At 42.6% G+C, this 17,022-nt stretch overlaps 1 protein-coding gene across 4 annotated transcripts in view; it reads right to left on the bottom strand.

The window, feature by feature from the left end:
- The window catches only part of PCSK5 (proprotein convertase subtilisin/kexin type 5), a 374,668-nt gene that overhangs the window by 259,925 nt on the left and 97,721 nt on the right, over window positions 1–17,022 (bottom strand). For all 4 annotated transcript variants that reach the window (XM_006272449.4, XM_014608722.3, XM_019478075.2 and 1 more), the window contains exon 4: window positions 4,429–4,572. In XM_006272449.4, coding sequence (XP_006272511.1) covers window positions 4,429–4,572 — 144 coding nt within the window. The remainder of the gene's footprint in view (window positions 1–4,428; window positions 4,573–17,022) is intronic.

The following is a 17,022-nucleotide window of genomic DNA, read 5'->3' as shown; positions in this document are numbered from 1 at the left end:
CCATTTCTCAGCTTCCTAAGCAAGATGGTTCCCTTTGAAGTGGGCTGTAGCTTGATGCACGGTGCAGTCTGTTGATACCTGTTACCAGCCAGCACTTCCCAATTATGGTTGAGGTGACCCTTTTTAAGCTACGCTTTTCAGGGTGTCCTTGTGATGCTTCCTCTGTCCTCCGTGGGTCCTCTTAACGTGACTAAATGAAGAGAAGAGGACTTGCTTTGGGAGATGAGTGTCAGCCATCCACACACAATGGCTAGCCCAGCAGAGTTGATGTTTCATGATCTGTGCCTCAATGCTGGTTATTTTAGCTGCAGAGGATGCTGGCATTGGTGAAGTGGTCTTCCCATCTAATGGAAAGGATCTTCCTGAGGCAATGCTGATGGAAACATTCCAGACACTTAAAATGGCTTTTATATGTTACCCACGTTTCACGTCCATAGAGGTGCATGGGGATAACCACTGCATTATAGACCAAGATTTTAGTTTCTATCTGCAGATCTCAGTCATCAAAGGCACGGCAAAGCAGCTTTCCAAAGGATATTTTGGCACAGCGAATCCTGTTTGATTTCTATATCAAGACCGACTGACTGACTGACTGACTGACCGGGTGAGGTGGCTGCCTAGGTATGGGAAATGCTCAATGTTTTCCAGGGGTTCTCCACCAATGGTAATTTGTGGGGGGAGAGGAGCCGCTTGTGTTGGGGCAGACTGATGGAGCACCTAGGTCTTCCCAATGTCAAGGGAGAATCCCAGGCTGTGATAGGCACCTGAGAAAAGGTCAAGGGTGGACTACAGGACAGTCTCAGTTTGCATGAGGATAACACTGTCATCGGCATACTGAAGGTTGGTAATGCCAGTCTTGGTAACTTTCATTTTGAAGGAAGTTCAAGAAAGACCTTCAAGAAAGTTCCATTAGCTATATATTTTTGGCCTAAAAAGGTTTACAGCTAGATGCTCATGAAATCAGCTGATGTGCACTTTATTTAGTAACTCTAGAATTGGTTGCGGTGAGATGATCTTAGGCCAAAGTAGTTAGAGAAGAGAGAAAGAATAAAAAAACAGATTGTTGAATTCAATGCTTTATAAATTCAGCACTTAGACTCCCTATGGAAGACATATTAATAGTCTTGGCAGGATTCAAATTTTATCGGTAAACATTAATAAATGTTGATTTCACCTCATACTCACAGACTGACAAAAATATTTCCATCGTTAATAAATGAAATGTAGAGAAAGTGGACATAAGAAAAATGATGGGTGATGGAGTATGTGATGGCACGAAAACCAGTCGTACAGAACTGTGCTGACTGTAGTTTGGACTGTAAGTCCAAGAAACGCCAGGGGAGTGGGAACAAAGAAAGAAGTACTACCAAATGAACAAAATCACATTATCATAGAAAATTAGGATTAGAAGTGACCTCAGGACATCTAGTCCAACCCCCTCTTCAGGTCAGGACCATCCCCAATTAGATCATCCCAACCAAAGCTTTGTCAAGTTGGGCGTTAAAAACCTCCAAGGATGGAGGGTCCACAACCTCTCTGGGTAAATTGTTCCAGTGTTTTACTACCCTACTAGTGAGAAAATTCTTCCTAATATCTAACCTAATCTTCCCTTGCTGCAACTTGAGACCGCTGCTCCTTGTTCTGTCATCTGTCAACACTGAGAAGACTCTAGATCCATCCTCTTTCAAACCCTGTTTCAGGTAGTTGAAGGCTGCTATTAAATCCCCTCTCCGTCTTCTCTTCTTTAGACTAAATAAGCCCAGTTCCCTCAGCCTCTCCTCCTAAGTCATGTGCCCCCTCACCATTTTTTGTTGCCCCCTACTGGACTTTCTCCAATTTGTCCACATTCCTTCTGTAGTGGGAGGCCCAAAACTGGACACAGTACTCCAGATATGGCCTGACCAGTGCCAAATAGAGAGGAATAATCACTTCCCTTGACCTGCTGACAACACTCCTACCAATGCAACCCAGTATACCATTTGCCTTCTTTGCAACAAGGACACATTGTTGGCCCATATTCAGCTTATTCTCCACTGTAACCCCCAGGTCCTTTTCTGCAGAGCTACTGCCCAGCCAGTCAGCCTCCAGCCTGTACTGGTGCATGAGATTATTCCGTCCTAAGTCCAGGACTTTGCACTTGTCCATGTTGAACCACATGAGATTTCTTTTGGCCCAATCCTCCAATTTGTCTAGGTCATTTTGAATTGTAGTCCTACCTTCCAGTGTATCTAGTACTCCCCACCAGCTTGGTATCATCTGCAAACTTGCTGAGGGTACACTCTATACCATCCTCTACGTTGCTGATGAAGAGAAAACCGGCCCCAGGACTGACTTGTCGGGCACTCCACTTGATACTGGCTGCCATCTAGACATCGAGACATTGATTACTACCTTCTGAGCCTGATGCTACAGCCAGTTTCTATCCACCTCACAGTCTATTTATCCAGCCTGTACTTCCTTACCTTGCCTGTGAGAATGTTGTGGGAGACCATACCAATGCCTTGCTATAATCAAGCTATATCACATCCACTGGTCTCCCTGCATCCACAGAGCCAATCATCTCAACATAGAAGGCAATTGGGTTGTACAGGCATGACTGGCCCTTGGTGAATCCAAGCAAACTTCCTAATCACCCTTTTACTCTGAGTGCTTACAAATGGATTCCTTGAGCATCTGTTCCATGATTTTTCCAAGGACTGAGGTGAGCCTGACCAGTCTGTAGTTCCCTGGATCCTCCTTTTTACCTTTCTTAAATATGGGCACGATGTTTGCCCTTTTCCAGTCATCTGTCACCTCTCCCAATCACCATGAGTTTTCAAAGATGATGGCCAGAAGCTCTTCAATCACATCATCCAACTCCCTCAGCATCCTCAGGAACATCCTATCTGACCCCATGGACTTGTATAAGTCCACCTTTTCTAAATAGTGCCTAACCTGTTCTTTGGCTACTGTTGGCTGCTTACCTCCTCAAGAGGCAGTGGTGCCAGATGTAATAGTCTGGGAGCTGACCTTGCCTGTGAAGACTGAGGTGAAAAAGGTATTGGGCATGTCTGCATTTATACCCAACTGCACAGTAACCACTGGTACTGCATAGTTCAGGCACTGCATGGGTCATTTCTGACCCTAATGTGCATTAGCAAAGAGCTACTGTGCAGTAGATTTTTGCTACTGCATAGTAGCAGTGGCATCACAGTTTGTGCCCACAAACACTACGTCGCCATAGCAACAAGCTACATCACCATATCTCTTCACTGCAGTGATGTAGTGTCTCATTCAGAAATGCCAATTGAGTACTTCAGCCTCTTCCACATCTGTCACTAGGTTGCCTCCCCCCATTCAGTAAGGGACCCAAACTTCCCCTGACCTTCCTCTTGGTATTGACATACTTACAGAAACCCTTCTTGTTACCCTTCATGTCCCTTGTTAGCTGCAACTCCAACTGCACTTTGGTCTTCCTGACTTCATCTCTGCATACCCGAGAAATATTCTAATACTGATCCCTAGTTGTTTGTCCAAGTTTCCCTAAGCCTGGTCTTCTGGCATGTTTGCTAATCTTTCTGCACATCAGGATGGTTTGTTCCTGCTCTCTCAGTTCAACTTCCTTAAAGTACAGCCAGCTCTCCTGGAGTCCTCTCCCCCTCAGTCTGGCTTCCCAAGAGATCCTGCCCATGAGTTGAATTTTGCTTTTCTGAAGTCCAGGGCTCTTACTGTGCTGCTCTCCATCCTTCCTTTCCTCAGGATCCTGAACTTAATCATCTTATGGTTGCTGCTGCCCAAGTTGCCATCTACTACATTCCTCACTAATTCTTCCCTGTTTGTGAACAGCAAGTCAAGAAGAGCACTACCCCTAGTTGGCTGCTCCAGCACTTGCACTAGGAAGTTGTCCCCAACACTTTCCATAAAACTTTCTGGATTGCCTGTGCACTGCTGTATTGCCCTCCCAGCAGATGTCAGGGTGATTGAAGTCTCCCATGAGAACCAGGGCCTGTGATCGGGAAGCTTCTGATAGCTGCTTGAAGAAAACCTCATCCACCACTTCCTCTTGGTCTGGTGGTCTATAGCATCACTATGACATCACCCTTGTTGCTCTCTCCTCTAACCCTAACCCAGAGACTTTCAACAGGCTATCTCCAGTTTCATACTGCAGCCCTGAGCAATCATATGGCTCTTTTACGTAAAGTACAACTCTTCTTCCTGTCCATTCTGAACTGTTTATACCTATCCATGACAATGCTCCAGTCGTGCAACCTATCCCACCAAGTCTCTGTTATTCCAATGTAAATGTAAGTTTTTGTAATTTCCATCCTTTTGTCATTACTGTTGGGAGATAATACTCACTGCTCTTCTTCCCTCTCTTTTTTCTGCCAACACCCAGAAATCTAAATTCAGGACAATAAAACAGCAATATGAACCATTAGAAAGACTCACATAATTCTGTATCAAGTCCGGGTGATTTCTTTCAATGCCGTCATCCAGGATGGTGACTACAACATTCTTCCCAGTGTAGCCTCTCTTCCAAGCACCTACTATATTCATGTCTGATTGACAGTTATGGGTGTTATCATTGCAGTGCTATAGGGTGAAGAAGAGATAAATTCATTGGATGTTGGAGTTTACTAAACAGTGCCAAGATGGGATATTAGCTTATTCATTAACATAAGCAATTAAATTATAAGGAGATGAGCATAGTGATTTGAATAGCAGATACAGAAGACCAATGTCTTCGTTAAGTAATACTACGATAATTACAAATATGCTAAATAAAATGGACATCGCTGTAATTGTTTATTTCAAGATGAGACTACATTCCAAGCAATAGAAAAGGGCAATTCTTAGCCACAATACAAAACTGGAAGCAGCTTTTTTTGTGACCATTAAGCCATTCATTTGAAACATGCACTTGAATTATTTGAATTTTTCAGCAAAACAAACCATATGTGGATAAAAGTAGACAAATTTCCATAGAGAAACAGTCATGGAAACAAACCCTGCTTTTTGGAGCTTATGTACTGTATAATTTCTTGACAGAATGTCTGGAAACTAATCCAGATTCATTTCTATCTACAAAAGCAGCTTTTGGCAGGTTTTGTGCAATATCAGCAGGAGATGAGCAGCAGTTAAGAACCTGCAACCAAAACAACCCTCTGAAAAACTTGCAGTTTAAGATATCTGATGAATTGAAGATGGCTACATTGTCAATAGTCTGGGGTACAGCTTACAGGGGTACACAGAAATAGAATGACTCTCCTTTTACATGAGTACACCCCAGTTTACTTGAAGGAATTTGACTTGCTATGGAAATGAGATGTGAGATTTGGGTATTCACTCCATTAGCAACTCTGACCCACACACAGAATGATTCCCTATAAAGCCTGTTCCAGTCAGACCCTCAGCATCATTGCTTTTCTCCAGCTTTTCCAGGCTCAGTGAAAAAACAAAAAAAAAAAAGGGTAAAAAAGAAAAAAGAAGGAAATGCTTGGAACGAGTATCATAGCAACAGTAGCCAAATGAGAGCTCTCAGCCTTCACTCTCTCCTCTCCATAGCCTTGCACCCGCACCTCAGTGCAGCATTTTAGCACTTTTGGAAACTGTAAACAGCGCAAGTGAATTAGAAGGTTTGGATCTGCCCTCACAGTGTAACTCCACTGAATGTAACTGTTAGTATTAAATTTGGTGCAATTTAATATAAGATGACTATCAAGCTCTCCTTTCCTACTGCCTTCTTCCATTCACTCCCACACACCTTGATACAATACACAAACCAAAGGATTTAACAGTGTTTATTAGCTGTTACTAAAGCAAGGCTGTGCTATTAAACATTGTATATACAAAGCATCTGCACATTCTTAGGAACATATTCCAAAGAATGTCATTCTGTGTCTTGCCTTAAAAAAACACACAGACTGCTTGTTTTATAAGATTACCTATGCTCTAAACTTTCCTTGTTCATACTTTATGCCATGTTTGTACAAAAGTCTTTGTGATATACAAACTACAAGGTTATAACATTGCTTAGTTCTTGTACATTCTCTGGATATTCAAGAGTATTACTGACCTCAACCAACTAATCCTTAGAAAACAATTGTGAATATTCAGTCATATTTGTGTGCCACTCCTACTAACATGGTGCCATCTGCTTAACTTTAGATAAGTCCAAGAGTGACGTCAGCAAAGTTGATATGAAGCTCTAGGGGTCACTTTTCTTTGTAGTGTACTCATTTAAATGACTGACTGTGGGACAGGGGATACACCTATCCCACCAGTGAAAAAAAAGGAAACTAAACTTTATGTTACTATGCAAAATATTTGGCATGCAAAGCCTTTTTTATAAATGCACCATACTTTGTACAACATAACTATACATTTAAAATATGCAAGATAAGCTAGACATGCTGATAGAATTCCACCTTACAAACTAATTAATTCAGACATTTCCTGCACAGGTACCATGACCAGAGACTCAGAGAGTCATAATAAAACAGCATCATTTCAACATACAGGCTATCAACAGAAGTTACATACATGTACACCAGTATAAGTGAACGGAAACTAATTCCAACCTGTAACATACGTAAGTTCAATAACATAAAAACATCAGTTCAGTACACAGAAACTAATTTCAAAATGGCTGAACCTTGTTTAAGATAAACCTGGTTGAATGTAGTATGGGAGTCAACTGATTCAGTCTACTGAACTTGTGTCCCAGATCCCCTCCCGACTGAAGTTACCTCACAGTTCCCCAGCATCCCAGGGTGCTTTGCAGCTGTGGTCTGTGCTGTCTGCTCTGGTCACAGAGCTGAGGCAGTAAAGACTGCTCCCTAGCCTGCATCCTGCTTGTGCCTGTTGCCCGGTGGGATGTGGGGGCAGGGGAATGGATCCTGGGCTTCTCCTGCCCCGAGCCCAGCAAGCCCCCAAGCTGCAAAAGCCTCAGCCCCACCTCCTCATCAGCAGCCAATCTCTCTGAGAGGTGGAGGAGACAATGCACCTCCCAGCCTGACACCAGCCCCCGTCCCCCCACCGCAGGGGTCTATATGGCACAGGCAGGGAAGCCCCCACATGCAGCCCACTGAGCTGGTTCTCTTCCTCCCTGCAGCTGACACCAAGCATAGGGGCATGTGTCCAGCAGTGAATCAGGCATGGGCTGCTGATCAGCTGCGATCGACAGCTTTCTGCAGTGTCTGTTATGACAGGAAGTGCATGAGTGCCCCTGGCTTCTAGCCTGGGTCAGTGCAAGCTCCTGGCTCCTCTGGCTACCAGAACACTGTATGACAATTCAGTTCATTACTGGTCATGAATGACTGGTGCCTCCCAAGACTGGCAGGAGGGCACAATTTGTGGGCGGCAGCATGGGCGGTGGGGTGGTGAGCGGCGACTGCCTGCAGAAGCCAGCAGCAGCATCGGTGGCAGAGGGGGGCAGGTTGCAATTGGCAGTTGGCAACCACCCGCAGAAGCCAGCAGCATCATCAGCAAGTGGTGATCGGCGACCACCTGCAGAAGCCAGTGTTGGTATGAGCAACTGACCATAAAAGCCGGTGTCAGTGCTACCGGCAGGGGGGTGGAAGGTGGAAAGTGGCAACCACCCGCAGAAGCGTCGGCGGTGGCAGCAGCAGCCAATCTCAGGGGGGGCATGTGCCTCCCCCTATATGTCGCGTATGTTACCTGCCCTATCTACGTAGCTTTGAAAAACCTGTGAAGATGGAGTTGATTCTACCTTAGGCTTTTTGAGCCTTTGTACTTAGCCACATTGTTTTTTGACCACTGGCTGAAGGATACCATAGAAAGGAGTACCCCATCACACAGTGTAATTTGATGACAGTTTTTAAAAGGCAGGTAAAGGACAATATTTTTCTTTGGACTGTTTAATTGGGAAAAATTTAATGACACTGCAGTTAGCATTTAACAAGAACCATCTGCAAGGCTGAGACACGTCTGTATTGGAAAGATGTTTTAGGAAGCAAAAGGAGAGGTATAGAGAGAGAGAGAGAGAAATTTTCTCATTCTTGTAGTTAATATCCGAAAAAGGTACGAAGCCAAAATAATTATTCAGGGGTCTTCTGTATCCTTTCAGTGTCAGATGTGTGCCTACAATTTCTTAGCTATTTTACTAAACCCTCTCAAATGTAGCTGATTGTCATTACCATTATCTTAATGTCTTCTGTCTGGTGTGCTAATTTCAGAGGCCTGAGACTGGTTATATTCAATTAGGAATCAATACCTCAAAGGAAATGCTAGGCTAAGGCATCAGTAATCATTTTAAGGAACAATATCTTATGAAATTCCAAAGCCAGAAATAAATTCAGAGGTAAATTATATAAGGCATTCTATTTTGTATTTCCACCTATAAATATACAATATTGTGATTTCATTCTGTTTTACCCCAACTTGGATTCAAACAATTTTAACAGCCCATGGCTGTGTCTACATGAGACGCTGACTGTGCAGTTACTGTGCAGTCATATATTATGTCCATACACAAGTACTAAATGACAGCGCAGTAACCAGCATTACTGCACAGTAGTGTCCCCAAATGGCCTTTTGGTGAAGCTGACTGTACAGTAGCTTGTTACCACTGTGTAATAGCGTCACATCATGCTTCATGCAACATGACAGTACTGTGCAGCAGTAACGAACTACTGCACAGTAGTAATGAGCTCTTGTGCAGTCAGCATCTCATGCAGATGCAATCAGAGTTTCACAAATGGATAAAATTATGCCCTCTGAGAGCTTTCCCACTGCACAAAACACTGGTTTCTTGTGCTTTTTGACTAATAGTTAAAAGATTATTTCAAAATCCAAGTGAGAAAAGTAAGATAATCAGAAGGATGAGATTTTTAGGTCCAAATCTTTAAGGTGGCAGGTATAAAACTAATTTGGTAGAACAGTTTCAAAGCAGTAAAACTCCCAAGTGCCAGCCCCCAGATAGAGATAAGGGGAAACAAAGATACAACTTTGTTAAAAAGAAAAAAGAGAGACTTTTTAGAATTTCATTACAATGATAGTGAAAAGGGTCTTGGTAAATTGTGATTACTGAGTGATATTCTTTATTAAAATGATGTTTCTTTTTAACAGTATTTTTATATTTTTAGGAGAAATTAATATTGTGAAACTTTAATCAAAGCTGGTGGAAGATGAAAGTGAACTCTTAGAAGTAGGAGGATATTTGCTAGGAATAAACATTTTAGTTTTCTTAAGTACAATATGATATTTACTGAATATTTTCCAGGAACTGTTATCTGAAATGAACTGCTTTCTTCTTAGTTTCACATCTGAATAAGTTTGGAATGCTGTTCCACTCAGCATTTTGAAGGCCTTCAGGAGCTAGAGATAATATAGGAACTGTTTCATCTCATGCATGAATGCTTTGGATTAACTAGTATCTGAGTTCTGAAACCACACAATCTATTCGCTCACTACCTTTTCTGCCAAGGTCTTTTCCCAATGAAACATTTGAAATATGTACTACCTTAAGTATTTTAGCACCAAAATGATCCCTATGTAAAGCTAAAGAGTTCAGTTCATTTACATCAGGGATAAATTTTGTCTTTAATCATTACTGATGCTTCAGGTTATCAAACAATACCAATTTAGAGACCAGTAAGAGGAAATACATATTAAACGTGCACTAGGTTATGCTTATTTAAACAGTAAACCAGAACAAAAACTCAATACAAAGGGATTCTTACAGTTTTAGAAGTATCTGTTGATTGGGACAAGAATATTTCACAAGACAAAGGAGCTTTCTTTTCACCTAATTTCTAAACTATTCCAAAGTAGAACAATTCAAAACATGTTTAGTTCACAAAGACTCACTATTACATCACTTCAGCACCATTGGAAACGTCTGAATCAAGATTGAATAAATCTCTAAAAACTATATAGTAGTCCAAACATAAATTAATTCAGGGAATTCCTATGTTTTGTTTTATATAGAAGGTCAGTCTAAACAGTTACAAGAGCAACCCCCAACACACCTACAGGCTTGGCAGCACCAAACTGACTAGCACCACGAATGTAAGGGACCTGGGGGTAATAATAAACCATAGTATGAATATGAGCCAGCAGTGCAATGTTGTAGGCAGTAGGGCAAATACTACTCTAGCATGCATCAATTGATGCATCTCCAGCAAAACCAAGGAGGTGATTCTTCCACTCTACTCATCACTGGTGAGACTGCAGCTGGAGTACTGCATCTAGTTCTGGGCACCACACTTTAACAAGGACGTGGACAAGCTTGAGAGAGTCCAAAGAAGAGCCACCCATATGATCAGAGTTTTAAAAGGCAAGCCATAGGAAGAAAGGCTGAGGGATCTGGAACTCTTCAGCCTGAGGAAAGAAGGCTGAGAGGGGACCTGGTAGCAGCTTACTGTGACACTAGAGGAGACATCAAGGGTTCGGTGAACAAGTGTTCACCAGGGCACCTGAGGGGAAAACCAGGAGTAATGGCCACAAACTCCTGGAAGATTGATTCAGGCTCAACATTAGGAAAAACTTCTTCACAATCAGGGTGTCCAGACTGGAATAAGCTTCCTCCAGAGGTGGTGCAATGGCCTACCCTGGAAATCTTCAAGAGGAGACTGGACAGGCACCTTGCTGGGGTGACCTGACCCCCAGTTATCTTTCCTGCTTGGTGAAGGGTTGCCGGACCCGATGATCTTGCGAGGTCCCTTCTGGCCTTACAATCTATGAATCCTATGAATATACACTGAGATTTGTGAGGTGTTGAGATGTGCATTGTTATCTCTGTCATACCACTAAATGTGTTTAAATATTAAATAGTTGTGGTTTAATATAAGAACCCTAAGAACAGAAAAATCAGTATGAAGGCAACTATCTAGTATAAACATTCAGTAAATTACTTTCCTTAAAAACAGGAAAAAGTCCGTCACAGAATGTGTGTCCTGTCCTATGTATAAAGCTATACAAGGGATGAATGTAGCAAAATTTCTTGCCAATGCTCTCCTCAGGCAAGATGGTTTAGAGTTAGAAATAAGGTGAGAGACATAACAATATAACTTCCAAATCCTGTGGATCTCAGTAATGAGAAAATCAGACCAAAGTCACATGGGCCCAGAGACCTCCTTTTGGTTTTCTATCAGCATCTTCCCTTGGTGGTGATGGTAGTCTCTCAGGATACTTCAACTGATATATAAACATCCTACTCCCCTCAGCAGAAAGAGAATGGAGTAGATCAGAAGCCAACGCATTTTTTACCTGCTTTAACTATTGTCTAAAAAAATAACAGAAATCTTGTTATTCAGATAGAAGGACCAGGTGTACATAGTGGTTGCTCCTTGCCCTAAGCTGTGCTACTACAACTAATGAGTTGTGGTATTCAGGAAAGATGAGTTATTCCACCTTGTTCTTTCCATTCCGCCATTTGTGTGACCTTTATCTCATTCATTACAAGCATTTTACCTTCTCAAGTTTCAAAAAAAAAGGTGGAAGAGTTGACTTTATTGAGTCTCATGATATATAGAGTGTCAGTTCACAGAATTATATGATTAAGAGAGACTCTCAGCTTTCTAATTTTTAAAAGCTTAATGCAAAATATATTGTGAAAGAAAAAAATAAAACCTTGACATTTCAAATTCAAACTAAAGATTATATTTTAACTCTGACCGTTGATTTTTCAATGTTTGAGTTGGTAATAATATTCTCCTTAATTCATGACAACCTGTTTCATTCCTTGTAGAGGTCTCAAACACAGCTACAATTAGTGCCTGTTAGTGTGTCTGAGACATATGCATGCAATGTTTCAGCAATGGGATGAATTAAAGAAAGCATCCTTTACAAAGTTGAATTTCTTTCTCTTCTATTTCTGGAGCTCCTGATACTCAGCCTAAAATAAATCTAATTCCCCTCATTTGTAACTATAAGATGAACTCCAAATATGGCTTTGGGCCATTGGGATTGCCTATGATTTATAAAAAAGGTCCTAAATTTTTTTTTAAAAATCTGTTGCCAATTTTAGTAAGGTGTTCGACTCTGTTGGACACTATGCTCTCTGGTGCCTTCTTGCAAAGTTCAGCTGCCCAGACAAACTAATTAACCTCATATACTGCTTCCAGGACAACATGCAGGCCCGTGAATCACTGGATGCTGACTCATCTGATGCGTTTCCTGTAGGCCATGGGGTTAAACAGGGATGTGTGCTTGCCCCCAAATTATTTACTCTGTTCTGGCTGAAGTGCTACTGCTACACATGTGCTACTGCTACTGGTATCACCCTAACAACATGATTTGATGGCAGACTTCTAAACCTTCAATGATTCAAGGCCAAAAGCAAATCCCAACAAAGTGAAGTAAAGGACCTACTGCCAACAACTCAGCATTTGTCACCCTTTCTGAGAACGACCTATAACATTTACTGAATTCCTTTGCCCATGCTGCATCCCTTTTTGGCCTCCATAGGTATGTCTACACGTGTCCCTCACTGCGCAGTTGTTACTGCACAGTCATTTAGTACTTGCTAGCAGAGTAATCACCATTACTGCACAGTCCTGGTGGCACACGGATCATTTCCAACCCTACTGCACAGTAGCAATGAGCTGGTGTCCTCTTGTGCCCACCGACGCTGCTTTAACGTTGTTTGTGCCCATCAATGCTATGTTGCCATAGCGACAAGCTACATTAGATGTGCCCTGTGTTATCGTGTAGACACATCCTGTCTCAAAGTAAAGAAAACTGAAATCCTGTACCAACCACTGCCTGGCAGAAACCTATCACCTCCATCACCACCAGAAATAAAATTGAATGGCAGCCAATTAAACAACGTCAAGTCCTTTTGCTACTTATGTAGCACAATTACTGATGACGCCAGCATTGACAAAACTTTCAGCACACTTGAAGTCAGCTGCCCCAGCTTTCAGTTGCCTACAAAAAAGACTATGGATAAGACAGGTCAAAGTGTCTATAAAATGCCAAGTTTACAGAGCTGTTGTGCTCCTTTGTCTTCTATACTCATTAGAGACCTGCCCCTTTAATGTCACCATATCAAAAAAATTAATTGTTTGCAATAACACCGCCTACACAGCATAATACGTGTTAAATGGTCTGACAAAATCAGCAACATTGAAGTACTATGGCTGGCATCCATGCCAAGCATCGAAGTCATGCTAGCATGGAGGCAAATGACCTGGGTGAGCTACATCATATGTATGGACAACAATCGACTGTCTAGGAGAGTTTTGTACAGTCAATTTGAAAAAGCAGTAGGAAGGCTGGCAGTCCCAAACTCTGCTACAAGGACTGCATTAAGCAGCACGCAGTCTCCTGGGCTGGACTTAATATTGTGGGAGGATACAGCCCATGATAGGAGAGTTTGGCACTAGACTATGAAGGAAGCAAAATGAACAGAACATTGTGCCATCTTGGCTGATAGTAGGAGGGAACTTAGACACCAACTTGCCCTGTCACATCTCTTGAACCCTACATATGGAAACTGATTTCAAGTACCAGTAGCAGTCATACTTGATTACAAGAGACATTCATTAATTAATTCATTCATTCATTAAAATAGGCCCTAAAGATTTTTTTTTAAATACCATTGTTTTTTACACTGTAAATTCAAATCGTGTTTGCCTTTTGTAATTTTATGATGTCCAGAAAACTAATAAAATGGTTCACATCACAATATTTGATAATGTGAAAATTGAGCAATTCAGGCGATGTCTACACGTGCCAATTAACATGCAGCAATAAGCTCCGGAGCTTATAGTTGCTGGGTGCGTGTCTGCACGTACACCCAGACCACAGCACATTCAGCCAGGTTGGAGCAACACCAGCTGGCAGGGGACTCAATCAGCCAGCCAGCCCAGGGCTGCTCTGACTGGGCTCAACGTGCTGCAGAGGGGCTGGCTGGGGCACAAGGGTGCTTCAGCACAGAGCTAGCCAGCAGGCAGTCCTAGTACTGAAGTCCCCTCATGCCCCAGCCAGCCAAGTCAGCATCTACACATGCGCTGCTGTGAACAAGAATATGCCACAGCAGGGTAGTACTTATATTTACAAGTACCACTCTGCTGCAGAATTTATTAGTTTCATGCACTTGAATAGGAGCACACGTGTAGATGCTGAGGTGTATACTACACAGTTAATTAGGCAACTGTGCAGTAAATGTCTCATGTACATGTGCCCTCAGCTAAGTAAATTTTACTCCGGTTATTTAAATATCTTTTTTTAAACACCCATTCTGTTACCATGACTAATTTAAACTTTAGATGAATAATGACTCTGTTTAAAATTCAGTGTGCCCCCACCCCCTGTTTAAGTCAAAGTATAATCATTGAAAATTATACTGGGATATTGAAGGCAGTGTGGAGAGAAAACTGCTTCACAGAGTGATGGGGACCTGTCTCCCTGGAAGATGCTGGACTTGTCAGAATGATAAGGCAAATTATGGGGAAATGGGACTAAATGATAAACTAAATACTGATCATTCTTTTTTAATAGAACTACTGCATTCTGGTTTATTGATTCCTCCCTCTCCTATGATGTCATCCTGACTCAGTAGTCAAGGTTTTGATGACACCTGGTGCTAGAAGTGGAATGTCCCTGAGGCAACATAAGGTTTGAGACAGAGATGAGAAATTAGAGAAGGCTGGGTTCAGAAGATTAAGGGGAGGATGGAAAATGCTGACAGTGATTCCAGGCACCAGTGATAACCCCACAAGGAGGAAATCCCAATGAGATGTAAGGATATTTGACTGGCTGACAGGTCTTGACTATACTGATAAAGAAATATGAAACACGAGTTCAAGAGTGGTCACCATAGACCAGCACAGATGTGGTAAGGTTGCCCAAGATACATTTGGAGATGCATCAGGCATTGCCACTACTAGGGACTGTTTTAGTTCCTCTTCTAACTTTGCTAATAAACAGCAAAACTATGACTTGGGTAATGAGAATCACAGTAAGAAAAGGAAAGTTGTCATTTATTTGTTATTATTGTGTAATTACATAGGACACACAACCTATATTATTTATGTACCAATGGAGGAAATCTATTTGCAAAAGGATAGCAACAAAATGTGCTCCTTTACACCAAACAGCAAGATAGTAAAAGTGCTATTGGATATAGGAAGTTCCACTTATCTAAATAGTACATACTCAAAGGATTACTACAGTGGTGCCCAAACCTTTCAGCCTGTGGGCTTCATAAGTGGTGCTAGGGCCATCTGTGAGCTGGATCTAGTGCATGGGCCCAATCCAGCATGATGCTGGCCCACCTCAGGCCCAATGCAGCAGTGTGGAAATGGCCTGGCCAGGGCCTGAAGCAGCCACATTGTGCAGGGGTCCGATATAGCCAAGGGGGACCAGCTGGTGCCCAATCACACATAGCTGTATCAAGGCCTGGTCAGCTGCTCCTGTACGGCTGCATTGAGCCCCAATTGCTCTGTGCAGGGCTGGTGCAGCCAGGGCTGATTCAGGTTTGTGAGGCTTGAAAATTTGGTGGCCGGGTGAGGGGGTTGGTGTTAATTGCCATAGTCCCATTCCCCCACCCCCCCACCAAATTTCCAGATCCATGGGGAGAACCAAGTGCCAGATTACATAACTCAGCAGACTGGATCTTGAGGTTGAACACTCTGCATTATTGGGACAGACTTAACTCAAGAGATAACTAAGAAAACAGACAGTATACCTACAGACTAGAAAGCTATACTTCACTATAGAGATGCTACTTGGTATAAGAACTCATCACAATTTTATGCAAGATGACAGATGGAACAATTATCCCATATGATTTGGTTTTAAGCCAAGTTGGCTGACTTTCTATGTAAGGAACAAATATTTTGTGGGAAGACTATATCAAGCAGGAAGGAGGAATTCCTTCTCTGAACTAATTCAGGATTTTTGGGTATCTTGAGAAGCAGTGGAAAAATAAAATGCAGATGAATAATCACAGGGAAAAATATATATATTTTTCAGGGTAAGGAAAGTTGAGGTTGACTATTTGTGAATTTTATCACTAAACTTGAAGCAACATCAAACTGAAGATCCTCCCTTCAGCCAAAGCAATTAAAACTGATGGAGTACTTGTTGACAGACAGATACAAGATGCAACCACACAAGGATGTATATGCTAAAAGATTTACTTTATGCTCTGAGATCTTAAGGGAGGCAGTTGATGATTCCAAAAATCTGTAAGGAAACAGTTCCAAAACTAGCATGTACCTTTTGTACCCGAAAGCTTGCTTAATAATTGTTTTCCAACTATTTAAGTTGGTCTAATAAAAGATATCAGATTCACCCAAGGAACCTTGTCTGCCTATGGCAAATTAAGACATGCAATAGGATAGCAAGATTTTTCTCGGCTGGTGTCTATTAATAGGCATATGACTATAAGGGTCTCTCTACATATGCAGGTAAAGGAGCAATGGGGTCCAATCCATACAATTGCGCCTCCTGCCCTACCACGTGTACATGATAAGCGGTGCGACTGTGGGATCACAAACCAGATCCGATCGCACCTATCCTGGGCTCCCCCCGCACAAGCAAGGAGCAAGCTTCTGCAGCTGGGAGCCCCCTCATCTGATGAGGCTCCCAGGCCTGGAGGCTCACCCTGCACTCACACAGCTGGGACCTCCAAAGCTGACCCGAGCTCCCAGCCATGGGGGTGCCCCATGAGTCTCCATGGAAGGAAGACTGCAACTGACATGGTGTCCCAGCTGTGGGAGTGCTTGGAGCATCCTGTAGCTGGAACACAGCATTGGTTGTGGTTTCAAAGCCATGAAAGTGCCTGGGGAGCCCCCATGGTTGGAAGCCCTGTCAACTGATAGGGCTCCCAGATACTGAGGATGTGCTCCTGTGGCTGGAAGCCAGCTTCAGCTAAGAGTTCCCAGGCTTGGGGTTGCCCATGACTCCCCCAAGATGGGAGCTCTGATCAGCAGATGGAGCTCCCAGACACAGGCGCCCCTTTCCACACATTCAATCCATGGCGTAACAGGAAGCAGCAACAAAGTTATTATTACGCATATTCTGTGGAATACCTTTGCTGTGTTTTCGGTTGTAGCCATGTTGGTCTAA

The sequence above is a fragment of the Alligator mississippiensis genome, chromosome 3, assembly GCF_030867095.1.
Source record: "Alligator mississippiensis isolate rAllMis1 chromosome 3, rAllMis1, whole genome shotgun sequence".
NCBI lineage: Eukaryota > Metazoa > Chordata > Crocodylia > Alligatoridae > Alligator > Alligator mississippiensis.
Note: the sequence above shows the minus strand (reverse complement) of the source record. Positions and strands in the feature narration are given on the sequence as shown.